Here is a 19,239-nt window from a genome sequence, read left to right on the forward strand (position 1 = left end):
TAGCGCCACGGTGCGGTGATTTTCTAAAACCAAGACGCTGTAGATAAAATTCAGAGCTATGAATAAACATTCTGATTACAATACATTGACAAAGTTGAAATAATGAATTATATAATCTGCTTTTAATATTCGAACCATTGCAAAATAGTGGAATGCCTTCACAAACTAATTGCTAGGTAATGCCTGATGAGGTTAAACCCCAAGAATAAACACACACAAAGCTGATTGTGCTACTTGTAACTCAAAAGATAGCACATACGCCCTCTATTGTTTGAGTTCTCATCGGTCTGCCAGTTAGATTTTTCTGAGTTTTCCCGTTCTAAACTCATATGCCGTTGACATAAAGAAAACACCAGGAAAAAAGGAGAGAAAGAATCCATTAATTTGATTTCAAAAGCATCTGATTGTGCCGTACACCCAGCATTTACTTGTCTAGAATGTGCGTACTGTAGATAAGGTAAATGATTTATTTATCTTATAAGAGAAACAAAACTGTGTATAAAACGTATTTACATTTTATTTGTTAACTACAAATTTGACATACAAAGTTTGTTTAAATAATAAAATTGACTGTTGCGTATGACTTACAAAAATAGTATAACAAAATTTGTGTTTAAAATTATATAAAAAGTACTATATAATGGAAACACACACATATATATTATATGCTTAAAAAATGTAGGTGTGTTTTACATAATGAAGGTTCATGAATGTTAGAATGCTTATTAGGTACTTTCTTCTTATCAATTTCGAGTTTAAATGATGCAAAGAAGATCTAGAATAATTTGTGTAATGTGCATCCTGAGTTCGTATCAGTCGTACTTGATTGGCACATTTGAAAAGCATGCTTTGTATATTATTATTATTTTTAAATTGAAGTAGCAAATGGGAAACGGTTGTAAAATACCAATATCGGGGAAAAGTGGGAATATACTGATATTTTAAAGCCATGTATCGCATCTCCAGAAGGTAGGCAGGACATTGCCATTTCATGCTTGGAAGTCTTATTCTGCTGCTCTGTAGCCTCTTTCATGAAAGGCGAAAACTGTTGTGCTATGCCAAAATTAATTTCAGATTTAACTTACATTGAGATAAAAGACCTGTTAACGTCACATTTCGAGCCTAAGAACAATTTTCGTATTGAAAGATAATAAATTTCACCTTTTGAGCAACCAGATAATCTTTCAAGGATTTTCACTTACTTTTGTGACGAAAGGCTGCTAAATGTAAATTAGGTTATATTATTTACTGGAAGCTTTAACAGATCAAATAGTTGTGAGAATTTTAAGCAATACAGTCAGAAATAAAGTATAAACTGATGTGACTCGAGCGTCAACAGAGCAGTTGATATTGTTAACCAATCAGAGTGCTTGGAACATGGAGTGTGTTTTCACCTGTTGTGATCAAAGACCCGGAAAAAAAAAAACGCAAAAAGAAGAAAATATTTAAAAAAGTACTGGTTCTGAAGATTTAATACAATGTAAGGCATATACAAGAGAGCACTTGAGCAGGAAATCTGCAGCGGTCGATGTTCAGTGTTGGATCTGTCACTATATAGGGTGGAACGTAAACCTACTTTATATATAGTGCAACTTTTTTTTTTAATCATCCCACGATTATGTATCGAAGCTACGGGAGACAAATGATAATAATGAATGAAATGTTGAAATGAAGAAAATGGGAGAACTCCAGGAAAACCCATGCACATGGTCAGTGGCGAATCCAAGATACGATCAAGGGAGGGGCTAACCACAGTTTGCAGCTTTATCCAGTGTAAAGCAGGATTGAAGCCCATTTTACCCAGTGTATACCTGAGCGTCAAGGGGGGGCTATAGCCCCCTCCCCCTTGGATCCGCACCTGCATATGGTGTTTGTCCATCACAAAGCCGATTTCACACGAGAAACAAAGAGAAAAATAAGAAAGTTATTGGGGAAAGTGAAGAAGACACTTAACATGTTCCGCGTGATAGGCTGTTTGTGAATTACGGTTTTGAAACAGCTTTCCTGGTGTCTTACAGCGAATTGAATTTAGCTTCGTGTAACCAGGTGGAATATTATCGTAGCAATCTAGTTAATATCAATTGTACTTACCGCTAAAATATAAAATACCGCGTAACAGAAGATTCTCGCAATATCAGAAAAACTCATAGCGAAGCTCAAGTATAACGGTACTCGTAAACTGAATAGAATTTGCTAATGAAGCACAACGTTTTATATGTATAATTTCTTATTTACCAATTCTTTGAAGATGCGAAACATGGCTTTAATATACTAGTATTCATTTCCAATTTTTTAAATTCCTACATTCATAGTTAGAGTATATATAATAATATGTACTATAACGTACTTAGATAGTATCTTGAGTTTATTATACATATATATATAAAAAAAAAAAAAAAGCTTCCGGTCATAAATCGTCATTAGAACATAGGAGTGGTGAAAAGAAAGAAATAGAGAACGTCAGTCTGTTCCACCGTCATATAATATTAGATGGCGAAACAAACATGATAAGACAAAAAGAAAAAGGAAAGTGCTTCGAAGAGAATACAAGGAGGATGCGTGATACAGGAGTTACGATTTAGAGTAGTCATTTCCACTGGCAGATGTACGACGTAGGAGCGTGGTTTTGCGATTGGATGAGAAATAGGTGGAACAAAACAGAGGAAAAATCGAAGTAGCGGAATGGAATAACAGTTTCTTTTTTAAAAAATCCAAAAACAGACTGAAATAGTTAGTACCTTCTTTTGCCCTTGTTCTTTCCCATACTCAGATAATGATCCATTGATGATCGAAAGTTTTTATAAACTCAAGATATGGATATAAGCGAACTATTAAGTTTTCCGTTTATAGGTACCGGGTAGACACAAAAGTGGGGCACACGGAGTACGGCACCGTAGTGAGTACACACACAAATCTTTCACTTAACATCGGCCCATTGCAGTTTCTCTTAGGAGCTACGACGATAGAAGAGGTGGTTCCTCCACATTTTAAAGAAAGTATATATTGATACTACTGCATTATCAATGCCAATTCGTCGATAAACCTAGCAGCGTATTAACCAGAAAAAGGAAGATAGCGAAGCCGAGGTCTCGTACAGGCAGGGAACTGTATTCAGTGGAATAAAACATCGTACCGCCTATTTACTCGAACATGCTAGACAAAGGCCTTTCCCACGTTGTGATTGTGTAGCATACGGTCGATGCAATCAGGCCTCACTCTTCACACCCTCTGCCTCAACTTGGCAGGCCTAACGTCTGGTCAATATGTGGCTACGCTAAAAGTAGAAAATAATAACCATAACTAATGAGAAATCTTAACTGAAAAAGTGTTGTGTTGAAGATTGAGAATGATTTTTTTTGACATACTACTACTGCATGCGGTTTCTTTTCTTTTTCGTGTTTGTTAGTTACAAAATGACAATACACAAGAATCAACCACAAACAATTCACGTTTCAATGCGTTCTATCGATATGATTTCCTGCATTTATCATTGAAACGACACAAATATAAACAAATAATTTCACAGATTGGCTTTGTTTTCTTCTCCCACAGCAGCACAGAATTTGTACATGCTTGTTAAGAAAACCACAAAAAAAAATTTTTTAAAGCATTATTTTTTTAAAAAAAGTATTATTTACAATAGCGACAAAGCTGCTTTGATGGTTCACAGTAGACACTTAATTATTATTTTGTGAAAGATGCCTTTCCACTTACTAGAACACGAAAATCAAATATGTAATATATAAAAATACATATATAGATTTACGATGAAGAGTCGTCAGAATTGATGATATACTTAAGCACTCCTTCCCCTCCCTCTTGTTTCATACACACCTGAAACTTCGTTTCGGCGCACTTGATTTTTTTATACAATGAGTCGAGAATAGTTTTTCGCTTCCTGAAGCGCATTTATAACGTACCACTTAACTACCTTTGTCAGTGACTATTAATCTTTTACCAACTGTCCCTGATATATTACACCAAAACGTAATTAGGTTGGAGGTCGCATATATACGTACACTTTGTAATGTTCTATGAAACACATATGTGATCTTATACTAGAAAATGTGTAAGTCTTGACTTAAAATTCACACAAGATACACTCAAACATGCATACAATATATATAACACTAAATTGTGATCAAATTATGGTGTTTGACTAAAATCCCATTGTTGAGAACAACAAAGGTCTGAAAGGAGAAAAAAAAAAATACCACGACACTCATTCGTCAAACATTTTCTCAAGTTCTTCACGTGTGTTTCTTCTTTGCTGTGAAAAATATTCGGAGTAATGAGATCATTGGTGCCTCAAATGCAAGTGAAATCAGGAATCCTAAAGCGTATGATGCAACCGTGTGTCCTATGAAGTAGATCGCCTATGAAAAGAGAAAAATAATAAAGAGAAATCAAAAGCATGTCGTGTCATCTTAGTAGGTATAATTTTTATTAAATGCTGCAACTGTGTTGTGGAATGGCTTTTTTTTTTTTTTTTTTTTAAGTAATAATTTGGTAGAATTAATTATTATACTGTCCGTATGTTCAGTGGCGGCTCTTGCGAGAAGTCACGCAGATAAAAATTTAAATTGTATCGCCATAAACTAAGGAAAGGAAGCTTAGCTTCCTAATGTACTACTACTTGCATTCAAGAATTAGAACATTAGATAAGTTTTCTGTCAGCTTATAACGATACATTTAAATGTTTACTGATATGACTTCCGCTAAGAGCCGTCATTGCATATAATAGTAAAAGGAACCAAAATAGTTTCGTGCCGCTCCTGACGTCCTACTAATCATGCGTTTACAGAGAGGAAACTAAATGACGTACGTGCCTGCCAAGCAATCGGGAGTAGTCGGACCATTGACCTTCAGTAAAACAGGCATGTTGCGTACATACACAGCAGTCATAGCTTGTCCAGTGTCGAAGCGAAATGGAGGTATCGAAGCAGTGGGTGTTTGTTGTATGACTTTAAAGTGCCTGTCAGATGCCGCGTCAAGTCGCCGCATATGCCAAGCATTTGGGGAGAATGCCGTGAACGAACGCACCGCCAGGCATTGGTTCCAGAAATTCTATTCGGAAGATGTGAGCCCTTCAGATAAACCTCGCTGTAGACGGCTACATGTGTTGGATGACGAGGCCCTGAAGGCAGCCATTGAGGAGGACTGTGGTCTAACGTGTGATGAACTTGCAGAAATGTTCCATGTTTCCGCTGAAACAGTTAGACTGTATCTTCATGGGAAAGGGCAATCATACAAGTTAAACAAGTGGGTACCCAACACATTATCGGCAGCCAACAAGGAACAACGAGTAACAGCTTGTCTTATCCTTGCTCACTCGGCACCTGAACACACCCATCTTTGATCGCTTGTTCACAGGGGACGAAAAGTTGCTCCTCTATGACACTTCCAAGCGTTCCTTATACCTCAAGACCTGCTCTGCATCCACGAAAGATTGCGCTCTCTGTATGGTGGAATTGTCGGCAACTAGAGCATTGCGAGCTCTTTCCACCTGGCCATCCATCACTGCTGATTACTCTCAGCATTTGCAAAGGATGCACCGTGCCTTATGGAAAGAGCACCCGGCCTTGGTGAATCGCAAGGGTGTGCTATTCCTGCACAACAATGCCAAATCAAGAGACCCTACAGCAACTTGTCTGGAAGACTATTTTCTATGCACCATATTCACTGGACCTTGCGCCAACATTACCACCTGTTTCATTCCCTCAACAACCACCTCCGTAGGAGATCCTTTGCAAATGTAGGAGACCTGCGGAACGCATTCACAGACTTTGCATTCACGACCGCCGAGTTTTATCACCAGAGTATTGTGCAGCTGTAGGAACGTTGGGAGCAGATGGTGGATGCTGATGAAGATTACTTGGAAACCTAAAGGTACGTACCGTCCAATTTATTACTCTTTGTTTATCACTGCTTTAGAACGGCAAGAACGTTTTTGGTTACCTTGTATTTACTTTCATTACTTCAAACTTAGTTGTGTTACTTTATGTTAAATCCTTAGAATAACAGTAGGCAGCAAGATATACAAATATATTACAAAAGCACCAAACAGTGGACAATGGCGAAAATTGGAGTCAATTGCCATCTCGTACTTTTGGCTCCACACCATAGCCTTTTAATGCTACATCTAGTTGCCTTGAAGAAAGTAAATTTTGCTAGTACTTTTTTTATTATTAAAATTTCATGAAGTAAATCATTAAATTAAATAATAACTGTGTTAATGTATAGCAAAAATCTTTGTTTGTAAGAAATATTCTTATATCGCCGTTATGGCTTTCCGCATTGTTCGTTGCTTACAGCGACGTCAGCTAGCCTGAGCCTGAAGAGAGCCTGAATAAGTATAGTGCCTACAGTAGTAATTCGGTGAGGTGATCTAGGCAATTGAAATTAAGGTTTTGTTCCTTTTAAAACTTATTCATCAAAGATCTAATTGAATTTTAATTTGATTTCTGTACTTAGTCCTCCACATAATAACTAACCAACGAAACGGAAAAATACATGGCAAGCACTCTAGTCTTAGATATTTGATACCTCTCCTCTATAATGGCAAATATTTGTTCCAGAGTTTTGGTATATTATCACTAACTGTGGGAAATTATGATTACAGTTTCATATTTAACGTGTGAACATACATAAAAAGCAGATAGTTTTATTCTGGAAAAACATTGGTTAACCAGTGTTGTTGTTATATTATTAACACTGTTCTCTTCGTTCCAACATACCTACTGCTGGTTTGCTTAAACAAAATTGAAAAGATAGGGGTTCATGATTAAAATACGGCACTTTAAATATTCCATTATTATTATTATTATTATTATTATTATTATTATTATTATTATTATTATTATTATTATTATTATTATTATTATTATTATTATTATTACTATTATTACTATTATGATGTCCATGAACTAATTCATTATACTTACTATTGTTCCCACTGCTAAATGTACAGGTGTATCTCTGCTCAAGACCATAATTCTCAGTGTGAGTGGATGTATAAGGTAAGCACAATACGTCACTCTGCTAAAAGGGTAGAGTTTTGCCCATGACAGAATTTTATTCACATAGCCTGGAAGGAAAAAAAAGTGAATTATAATATTTGACTTCAGCTGTGACAGGTAGTACGAGGACTTTTTTTTTTAAACCTTCGTTAAGCCGCCCGTGAAGAACTACGTGAGATGGCGAAACAGATATAAGACACAGCTGTTCATTGGACGTTGGCCCCTCCACATGCGATAGACAAAGAAGAGACGATTAATCATTGTGTAGTACAGGGTGTCTATCGGTCACGAAATCAGAAAACGGTCATGAAAGTCACGAAATTTAACTTTTGGGTCACGATTTTTTTTAAACTGTACAAATGTAAGTACAGATTGGAAAATTTTGTTCTATAAAACTCAAAATTCACCACCAAAAATGTCTATGATCGGGTTTAGACACTACCAAATCGCATGCAAAGTACGCTTCTATCGCATGGATGAAAATTCGGCCTAATTCGCACCTAAATTTGCTCTTCAAAATTTTAGAAAATTTTATGATTTGGTAAAAAAAAAAAAAAAAAAAAAGGTCACGAAAAAGTCATGAAATTTCATTTTGGAATTTTAGCAGACACCCTGTAGTAGCAAGCTTGAAAAAGCTTGAAAACACATCCTTCAATGAAGAGACCAGCATTCTCAACAACACGTTGCTAGCGTAGTAGATGTTTTAATATTCTGTTGTTGTTTCTAATGGAACGGTCTGTTGAATATACAGAATTACTGGAATAGTCCGGAAGAGAATGCCACGAAGTGGTTCCTTCAGTTTTGGGATTGAATCACAATCACAAGGACTTAGAAATGTTGAGAACGCTGGTAACTTCATTAAAGGACTATATAAGTTTCACGCAAGCATCTATTTTATATTAGTATGTAGTAATTAAATAGTTGCCACTAATTAAATTGTAAATCCATGTGAAAAATCTATGCATTTAATTTTGAGTAGAGAAATGAGAGTTTTGTTTTGGCGTTAGCGTTTCTCCGTACATCGTAATCGAGGAGGGTACAGAAGAGTTTTTGAAAATTTTCACACAATAAATATACAGGCATATATTGAAGTCAATTTTATTATTAGGATCACGCAAGTGGGATTTACAAGATTGTAATGTTACGCGACGTCTGTCCGTTACACCTAAAGGTAATTTCTTGAATGAAAGCGAATTTTTGAACATTTGTTTTCTTGCAATAGGTTGAGTGATTATCTCCTTCGAGATAGTTGATGGAGTCGAACCATTAATATTTCACAGGTAATGATGACTAACCAGTGACTATCCATTTCATTTTCTACTATTGAAACAAAGGTAGTAGGAGTTAACACATCTGTGTTGTTAAATGACGGCAAACATCTTACAGCGGCTGCCATCTATCGGACAAAATTAAAGCTTCACTTGCGTGATCTTTTTTACTATCTACCAAAGTTTATTAAGTTAATAATCATGTGCCAAATATTCTGCTTCTTGCAACATGTGTTTGAACTTGTCAAATAGGATCTATTCTGGTGAGAGACAATAAGCTACATATCCCACTCCCCTCTGGCCTTTATTCAGGAGTGGCTAGTATGTAACAATCCATTATATTGTTAATCGTATCCTAAGACCTTATTTGTACACTTTTCGGACCAGTAGAGTAACGCGCAACTAGCCCTTATAAAGAAGTTTAAAGCATGGAAGTGCACCTGACGCCAGGCATACTCCAATAATGACTATCGTCTAGCTACGCGTAGATCTATAGCAAGTATGGGATACCATGTTCCAGACAGCCATGCAGAATCTCCGTGACGGCCAACTTGCCTGAACAGTTACTTCTGTGACCACTCGGGATGGCTCATGTACCATTGAGTCTTGCAGGTTTTTGACACCCAGTGTAACGTGCGAAATATCCTACGGGCGTCATGTTCAGACCAGTAACACCTTCTTGTGTAGATCTGTGAATTCCTATTGGCTGTTACTAAATTCGTTTTCAAAGTACATCTTTCTTTACGTACATGTCTGACTCCTGGTCTATTCAGAAGTGTATCCTCTCCTATATTTTTACCTTTAGTGTATCGCCTCTGACAAAGCCAATCGTATCGTAATGAGGGCAATATTAAATATTTTTGGTATTTATCTCCTGGGAAACAGATTTTAGCTCCATTCATTCATTCATTAAAAAAAAAAAAAAAAAAAAAAATCATGCGTCAATCTTTAATTTGTAAAGCACACTTCCTGATTCAGCCAAGAAAGAAAAAAAGCGATTGAAACGAAGAGCCGGGTTCTTCGTTAGTGTTGTATTTGTAATCACTACCGTAATTTAAGCTTACGAATTTGTTTTACACTATGTTGCAGTGATTACATTATTTTAATGAAAATGACTTTGTACTTCGCTGCATTTATATTCATTTCCATATGGACTTATTACACGTTATAGAAAGATATCACATTTCCTTATATCATCTATCAAGTATATACATTTTTGTCTTATTATTTTAAATCCTTGAACCTTAGTTTACGTGCCAACATCATAGATTTCAAAGAACAAACTTACCTCCATATCCTGTAGAACAGGCAATAATTATCCATCCGAGTCCAAGAGCCCATACTGTATGGCAGAGTGCGAAATACGTTGCAGATGTTATTGGGCCGAGACTAATAAAATATAATCCGTATACCAAGCAGAGTATGCCCGTGGTAGTCACGAACCATCCTAGGAAAACAGCAATCTGCGAAATAAGATATAACAATTCACAACAATCTGCGTATTATTTTTAGATTAAGAAGTACAGGGAAGGACTGTTTAAGGGTCTTCACTACAGTGAAATTAAACTACCGCTAATTTTACAGTTTTTCTATAATATCTTCAAACAAATAAAAATATTCGAAAAGTAAAAACGTAGTGAACTAGACAATACGATTTTGCATGTGATACCGTTATCACAACTCATCTATCTGCTTTCGATTTTGCTGTCGATAGATTTAGCATTTTTTTGCGGGTTCTGTAAATAGCGGCACACCAAAAGAAGATAGGTGAATTGTGGTAAAGATATCACATGCAAAATCGTATTGTCTAGTTCACTACGTTTCTGCTTTTCGAATATTTTTGTTTGCTTTGAAGATGTTACAGAAAAACTCTAAAATTAGCGGTAGTTTAATTTTGCTGTAGTGAAGACCCTTAACATATGCTTTGACTTTTATATTCTTATTAGTTGAAGTATCCGACATTGCTGGGGAATGAAGAAGTGACGCAAAATGAATAAATAGCAAACGGTCTCTTCCCTACCCAGAAGTATGCCAAGCCAACGGTGTGGCTTCAGCTTTATATATAATTCTAAATACTCGTTGGCAAGGGTAGCCAAACTTTTTGACCTAGTGATCTACCCCAGACTATGATTCTTTGGCAATTTACTTTGTGCAATTGCAACTGATACTTCACTTTCATTTTCCTTAATTCACTTTTAGAAGGGAAGAATCCGAGTTTTATTTCTTCTTTCGCAAAGTGGACTAGTGCCGCTTCAAATTGTCTTTTTTTCTTAGGGCAGCACAAGCGTTGCATAAAAACAAACAATACTCATTTATCCTTTGACATTACAAGAGAGACATAGCGTTCCCATTCGTCATGAAAATGATAAGTTTTCGTACTTTTACTCGAATTTCATTTTACCTCTGTTGAAATTCACTTAAAAATTTGGTTTGTACGATTTCTTTTCAGGTATATTTTTTTCCCTAAAAAGTTTCGCAATCTATTTGATATTCAACGACGATTGACCAGTCAATCGTAATCAACTGTTTGGCCAGCCCTGCCGTATGGACTCTTCCCTATAGTTGCCTAAGACTACGGTGTAGCTTCAGCTTTACATATACAGCTCTCTCTCAACTGCGCACCTTCCAAGAAATAGTCATTTTCGTCATCAGCCGCGCTCAATGCTCCACAACAATAATAAACAATGAACATAGCTATTCATACAACAATAATAGAATAGTACTGTACTTCATTAAGTATTGTGGGCTCAATCGTTTGGTATTTACAATATCTTCAATTAATATACGTACATCGTAAATTTGTAGCTTGTGTGATAATCTAGTGGGCTTTATTCAATGTACAGTATTTCATTCAAGTGAATGTTATTAGAGCAGCTTGTGGTAAATATTTTTTATTTTGATACGTTAAATTTATTGAATTATAAGACTGTAAGACTTTTTTTTTTTTTAAACCGTTATAGAAATGGTATACAATTTAGGGAATATGAAACTGACAATTTTCATTTTAACAGACTTTCTCGTTATCCAACCGGAGCCCGATCCCGTGATGACCGGTGAACAGGAAGTCTAGTGCAATTCTAATTGTAAATAATCTATGGTCTCTTCCCTAGTTATCTAAAGTATACCAAGCTAACAGTGGATTTGTTTAGCAGACAAACATACTTTCAGCTTTATGTATGATCATTATTATTCACGTTGAGCACCGTATAGGCCCCATGGGACATACAGCTATCTTTCTTAATAGGCAGCGTAGGTTCCATGGAAACTACATGTCTTCCTTAGGAGGACGTTGGCCCGATCTTAATGAGACTTTCCCTATTAGAAGGGACCGACGTAGCCCCTTCAAAAACTTTTTAATAGTCCGGTAATATTGTATTTTTTAGGGTTTGTTTATTTACAAAGTTATTAGTGGCTCCATGGTAACCCAAGAAAAGTTTCGACCCCCTACCCCCACCTCTTATCGAATCACTTCGAAGAAAAAAAAACAGCAACGTCTCCCCTTCAAAAAACAGTAAAAAACTTTTGAGTGAGGGACATCGCTGTTTTTTCTAAGTGATAGAATATCCTTAGTGCAACATATATATTTTTCAGGGTGTGAAAGTGATGGCAACATTGTCAAAAAAATTAAAACAGAAAACTTATTTTTTCAGTTTTTTTACCGTTTTGAGAATCCTCAATGTCAAAATTTTGAATCCAACTTAATATTTAAAAAGAGACCTTGAAACGCTCTTTGAAGCATATTTCTGGGTACCGAACATCGTTTTGCAATTTTATTTTTCAAGTTTGCCTGTTATTTATTATCATGCTTCTTTTACAAAAGGTCAATTTGAAAAAAATATTTTATACACAGTTGTAGTTGTCCTTTTCCAACTCGCAATTTTGAATGCAATTGAATCTTATAACTTCAAGAATCATGAAATTAAAGCTTTAATGTACAAAAACAAAGTTTAAGACTTAAAAAAAAAAAAATAATAATAATTTACGAGAAAAACAAGAGAAGACGATGTTTGGATTATAGCTATATCAATGTTTTTTCATTTTAGCTATATATATGTGAGTAAACTTATTTACTACACATATTAAACTTATTTTAACATACAAACCAATAAGGTGCACATAAATATTCTCTGATAATGAGAACAAATAAAAAAACCAAGCACCATATAATTTGCGATTTCATTCCATCTTCGTCGCTGTCTTCGTTGATTGAAATATTTCAACTTTAGAGCCTGTTTTAAATAAATTGGTGACAAAAGAGGAAGGAAAATCGTAAAGTCTGGCAAAGTAATGTTCGAAGTTTTGACCTTGAGGGTCCTAAAATGGTCAAAAAAAAAAAAAAACACTTTTTCAGCTTTATTTATTTATTTATTTATTTTTTGACAATGTTGCCATCACTTTTAGACTCTGAAAAAATATGTTGTACCTAAGTGTATTACAACATTTTGAACAAAAAATCAGCGATGTGTCCCCTTATTTTTTTTTTTACGATTTTTTGAATGTTTCCACACGCAAAAAAAGAAAAGAAAATACACATCGATTTTTAAAAGAAATGTTTACATTTACACCTACATAGGATCTACAATTTGTGAAACTTCCAAATTATTTGGACCACCCCCACCAGATTTTTTTTAAAATATTAAGTTTTGAGCATGTATGATACGATAATTCGGTAAGAGATCGGGGTAGGGGCTCGAAACTCTTTGGGAAGTGGTTTTAGGTCAAAACTAACATTTTGAATCAATAACGATCTAATTTGGATCAAGGCTGATTTTACTATTTTACTAGGAAAGGCCCTTTGATAATTTGTCATTTTTAAATATTATGTAAATACTAATGTTGCCAGTATTGTTAGCATGTTTTCATGTTTCGATGCATTACTTGGTTACCTGGGAAGAAAGTAAAACCCTTAAGTATATGGTACTGGTGCAATCTCTTCTAATCTTCGTATTTCTGCTTAGCTTATCTCTAGGAAATTGTTAAACATTACCTTAAAAACGTGTTTATTGTTGAAATTAGAATGTACTTGTGCTTGAGACAAGAATCTCAATAACATTCAGCCTATTATGTTCGACTATGGCTGCTTTAAAATGAATATACCGTACTTACCTTATTCATTTTAATGCTGCAATTTGTTTTGTAAAGTATCCATCCAACACACATGCCAATCAAATATGGTCCTAGTCGAGTCCATGGTTTGTCATAAAGTGCATCAAACTGAGCCAATGGTTCAGCAATGCTACAAATAACAATAATAATCTGTCAATATTGTATGGTATAGGCTATAATTAATGTCTATTTTTATTATTATTATTATTCATGAAATCCCAAGAATTTTCAACTCGAAACTGACATTACTTCCTTAATTGACATTATAGGGGCAAGTGTTGTGCAATCATCCCGTTGCACTCATTTTAGATTAAAAAAAAAAATCTTTCTGACGATCTACGTTAATCCTATATGTTAATTCAAAGGTTTCACGGTAGAAGTTTCCCTTTTAATCAACTATATATAAGCAATAAAAATTATGCATAATTTATATGATGTATATAATTGACTACATTGGTTTTGCATATCACATAAGCTGAATGGAATTTTATAAATGTTATAATCTTGAAAAGTGTGATTTTAATACATAACACTAGCAGAGTGACGGAATCATTAACTATAAAGAATTCCCTAAACTTTAGAAACAAATAACTGATGAAAGAGAATCGATTATCATTTTTCTTTGAACCATTTTCATGAAGTCAAAATGAAAGTTAAAGACGTAAAAATACAACGTTCATACGCTATTTTCTGTTAACTATTCATGTCATTATAGCTATATTTTTCACTGTGCATCGTCTTGTACTCTCCCTATATGACAGGTAACGTATTTCTGAAGGTTTAACATGCCTAACTAATTAGTAAGTTACTCGTCCTTCATTGATTCTGGCAAATATTATATTATTTACTTCACTAATAACCGTCTCATCATTTACTTTCTTATGGAGAAAATTTGATTAAGTCCAAACCCTTCTTTTGATGGCTCATAATTCGGAAACTAAAGGGCTACACAGGAAAATAGTCACATGCATACCATACTAATCAGGTCAAGATCCATCACTATTCAAAGTTTGACGAAGTTCCGATGAATTTATCAGAGGACGTATGATGTACAACTATCGTATACTGTCCTTGTGATACTTAGTTTTTAAAAGGGGGCCGCGGTGGCTCAGTGGTAGAGCGCTCACCTCTGGTGCTTGGGGTTCCGGGTTCGATCCCAGCCCCCGCCAAGTGAACTTTGTGGTGGACAAACACCGTGTGCGTGGATTTTCTCGGGGTTCTCCCGTTTCCTCCCACTTTCTTCATTCCACCATTTCATTCATTACTCATCATCACCGTCTCCTTTAGCCTAACCGGCATAACCGTGGGACGTAAAACTCAAAGATTTCATTTCATTTTAGTTTAGTTTTTAAAAGAAAAATAAATTATGAAAATAAGAACATTTAAAACGAAAAAACTGAATTACTGCATTTGAGACTAAAAACGTTTTACGTCTCAAAGTAAAAACGGGTTTCTGTTCTTCCGCATTGGACAAGCTCCTCTTAATTCACGTTTTACTGCAATGAATTATACACAAAATTTTATGAGACTTTTTTTTTTTCCTATTAAGTATACGTTCCCAATAAAGACAGGTTCAGTTACACACAGATTTTACTGTACCGGAAAAAGAATGTTTTGCCAATACTCATCAATCATTACATCTATTAGTGTAATATATATATATTTGGCAACTGACACTGGCTTAAACGATATTTATATGTATCTATTTTACGTTAGCAACATTATTTTCGACTGCGCTCTGTTTCAGAATAGGTATACATAATTCTGTTTGTGGAATATATAGTATTCTGTATAACTTATTTTCATCTACATGCGTATATTATTTGTCTTTACAGTATCCATGACTTGTACTCTTCTAAATATGTATAACAGTCTAAATTATATTGAACAACTCACGGGACCGTGAAGGTCGAGCTTAGGAGTGCGTGCGAGTTCCTTGAATGAAATTTTCGTACTCTTTCTTGCGACGACCTCTCTCTCGTCTTTCGAGGTTCTATCTACGCCAAGACGCTTCGTCTTCGCATTTCTCAGTGTCCTCTGGCTCACATTATTTCGTGCCCTCGTGTACAAGTGACCCCAGTACGCTACAACTGCGCATGTACTTCGTCAGGCATCCAGTGATGATTTTCCCACGGTGGAAAAGGTACCTTCTAATGCTCTTCAGATAGCTGGAACTCTCCTTTCTTTACATTGACCTGTGCAGGCACTCCTCCAGAGACTCTAGTCCCTCCCTTCGTTTACGTCGTTCTAGTTCCCCAATATTTCTGCAGCTCTCTACCCTAGTTCATCTGGTGTAATTCCAATGAGTGAACATGAAGGCACTTCTGGATCAAATGAAGATCCGGGTAACAGACAGGTTAGAGACCTTTAACGTTTCATGGACGTCATTGCAGCCTTGGACTTTCTCTTCAACCTTCGATGTCAAATCTACCGTCTAATTCCTGCGCTCCGGAATGGACCCTGGAATACTTTGTAAACGAGATTATGCCAAGACTCGTGAATTGGTCATGCTCTTTCCATTTGTAGAGTAACTCTTCCTGAAGATAGCGTCTTCTGGGATACGGACAAAATCTCGCGGCCGAAACATCGCCGTCCAAAATCTCGCCGGCCAAAACCTCGCGTGGCCAAAATCTCGCCGCCCAAAATTCGCATGGCCAAAACCTCGCGGGACAAAATCTCGCCGGACCAAAACCTCGCCGCCCAAAATCTCGCCGGGCGAAAACCTCACCACCCAAAACATCGCGGGACCAAAACCTCGCCTGCAGCTTAATAAAAATTCAGTGTAGTATAACAATATCTGCTGCTTTTCTTATAAGTAAAAAGAAAAAAAGAAAGAAAGAGCTTGGTGTAGTGAGAGTAGGGGCGCCAAATTCTACTTTGCCCCGGGCGCCGAAATCTCTAGCTACGGCTATATATATATATATATCCCCTCCCTTTTGTTGTGCCGACAAAGTGAAATTATAAAAGACATCCTAGGCTCGAACCTCATCTATGTTGAAAATTTGATTGAGATCGGTAGGATGGCTCAAGAGGTATAATGTAACAAACATAGTCATTTAATTTTTATATATATAGATTTCCAAAGCATGCATTAGAATTTTTCGTCATTATTTTAATGTAATTATGTGTTGTTACTAAATATATACATATAGTAATATATAAAACATTCTACATTGAAGAAATCGTCGTGAAGAGGTTTTATCCTGACGACATTTCTTCCCAGGCGCCACTACGTCTCACTTAATTTAGACCAGGCGAGATTCTGTGTCGCGAGATCATTACAACGAGGTTTTGGTCAGGCGAGATTTTGGGTATGGCGATATTTTGGGGCGCGAGGTTTTGGAAGACGAGTTTTGGCAAGGCGAGGTTTTGGCCCGGCGAGATTTTGGCCCCGCGACGTTTTGGGCGGCGAGGTTTTGGCCAGGCGGGATTTTGTCCCGCGAGGTTTTGGGCTGCGAGGTTTCGGCCCGGCGAGATTTTGGACCGCGAGGTTCTGGCTGCGAGGTTTTGTACCCAAACCATGTCTTCTATGTCGAAAGAGTGCGACTTCTGGTTATTGCTATCCAGTTTCATTATCATAAGGCTGCCGCCAATGCAAATCTTTTTCTTGTCCCAGGACTGGCGGCTCATCATCCTCCATTGCCCTTTCGTCCCCGTTCGACGATCTCGTCGCCAGCTGCAGCCACAAAGGACAACCAGAAGAAGAAGAAGGCAACCTTCAATTTCATCGGCTTCAACCTCAGCCTCCTGATCTGCCTCAGCAGTTTGATTATTGGGCGCCCTTGCCAGTGCCGGATGCTCCACTGGATCCCGTTAAAGCCGCAGTCTTTGAACAACCCGAGCTACCGATATTTGAGTCATACACGTCATACATGTTCAAGCTGGGCTCTCGTAGGGCTTCTACCACAAGTTGGTGCCAAAAACTCCAAGTAGAAGGAACTCTATTGATTCTCTAGACTCCCAAGAGCTGGCCGTATTTGTATAGTAGAGAAAACATACAAAGAAACGAACATACGAACATAATACAGCTTTAAATATAAGTTTAACCAAGGAAAGCATTTTGAAATCGTATTTGTTCAATATTAGATAACATGTGACTTTTTCAAAAAGAATAATGACATTCATATATATATATATATATATATATATATATATATATATATATATATATATATACGCTAAGACCAAACTAAATACTTTAAAAAAAAATAAAACAAAATTTACCTGGGAACTTCTTGATTTTTGTACGCAATAAAAGCAGTGGTACTCCAGGAACTTACTAAAAATATACCTACAGCGGCTGCAGCTAGTTGGAAGAAACTGAAAAGAAATTATTTCAGTATTAAATACTATGTTATCGTAACGATATGACAATTAAAGGGAACATCCATATTTTAAGCTAAAAATAAATGCACAAATATACTGAAATGAATGTATAACTATATTTGCCTGATCACATAAACACATCCTATTTTAACAAAAGAAACACAGACCAAAACTTAAAACCCACTGTATTTTAAATTATAATAAGTAACAGTTTCGGATATCTAACATACCCTTCTTCAGACACTATCAAACATAAATGAAAATACATACATATATTTAAGCTTTGGTCAGTGTTTCTTTTGTTAAAATAATCAATCCAAAGCCATGGATGGTCTTGATATCCTTTGTCGAGAACCAATTAGTATTCTGTATCTGTAAACCTCTTAATACATGAAAATTATCATAGATGATAGAATCTCTCATTTTCTCGTCCACGTAAATAATAAAATATATTGACATTAATATCGATAGTAAGTGTTGTCATATATATTTTAGACTACTGAACTATATCATGCATGACTATGGGAAGGCTACCGATTACTAATAGAGTAATAATAAGATTAAAGATAGAACCCGTTCCTCGGACGCTGAATCCGTATTAAAAAGCCATTTACTCGCTATTCCTTACTATTTTTGTTCTATACTGCTAAAAGTTAAAAACAAAATTCGTTAATTTCAATCACTTCCAGTTTGAATAGAATGTTAAAGGAAGAGATAGGAACTTACTCTAATGACGAAGAGTCGATTAAAAAAATCTGTACAATTTTTGCTCTATGAAAATCAGTATTGAAACCAGAAGTACTAGTAAATTCAATTACTTCCGGTTTTGATATAGGGTTGTGAGTTGTGATAATACTTATACTCTTGACACTGACACACTTGCATCGATTGCAAAAAAAAAAAAGTTTGCCCCTATATATATATATATTACCGTTTCTGTTCCATGGCGATAAATGTTGAAACCGGAAATGATTAATCTGAACCACTTCCAATTTGAAGAGAAGGTTAACGGAAGAGATGAAACCTATTCTTGGCAAGCTGAATCGACCGCAAAAAATTACATCTCGATATTTCTTACCACTTTTACTCTCAGTCACTTCTGGTTTTGGTAGAGTGTTGTGATGGCGATAAACGTTGAAACTTGAAATGGCTAATTGGAACCATTTCAAGCTTGAATAGAGCTCCAACAGAAGAGATGGAACCTATTCTTGGGACGCTGAATCGATTGCAAAAACAAGTAATAATAGATCTAGCAACTTCCAGTTGCAATAGAAGTTGTATATGGTCAAATTATGGTAAACTTCCAAACCATGCACATTCATGCAGTATAACAGGCCAAAGCTGGACAAGGAAATGTCTGGAAAAAAGAAAAGAAAAATTATAATTCAATGTACACTCATGTCCAAAATGATTGTCGCATATCTATAATGTATTCTTGTTAGAATATAATTTGATAATAATTTTGCAGGGTACTTTTAATACTGTTACTAGTGTATAACCGGGAAATGTAAATTTGTGGT

At 35.9% G+C, this 19,239-nt stretch overlaps 1 protein-coding gene across 1 annotated transcript in view; it reads right to left on the reverse strand.

Moving 5' to 3' along the window:
* Positions 1-2,364: 2,364 nt before the first annotated feature.
* The window catches only part of LOC145690154 (nose resistant to fluoxetine protein 6), a 150,480-nt gene continuing 133,605 nt past the window's right edge, over positions 2,365-19,239 (reverse strand). Inside the window, exons 11-15 of the mRNA XM_081764764.1 lie at positions 17,618-17,713; positions 13,394-13,523; positions 9,576-9,750; positions 6,945-7,087; positions 2,365-4,376 (exon numbers count right to left, since the gene is read on the reverse strand). Of these exons, the coding sequence (XP_081620890.1) occupies positions 4,251-4,376; positions 6,945-7,087; positions 9,576-9,750; positions 13,394-13,523; positions 17,618-17,713 (670 nt within the window). The 3' untranslated portion in view covers positions 2,365-4,250. The remainder of the gene's footprint in view (positions 4,377-6,944; positions 7,088-9,575; positions 9,751-13,393; positions 13,524-17,617; positions 17,714-19,239) is intronic.

The sequence above is a fragment of the Thermobia domestica genome, chromosome 7, assembly GCF_964235325.1.
Source record: "Thermobia domestica chromosome 7, izTheDome1.hap1.1, whole genome shotgun sequence".
In the NCBI taxonomy this organism is placed as follows: domain Eukaryota; kingdom Metazoa; phylum Arthropoda; class Insecta; order Zygentoma; family Lepismatidae; genus Thermobia; species Thermobia domestica.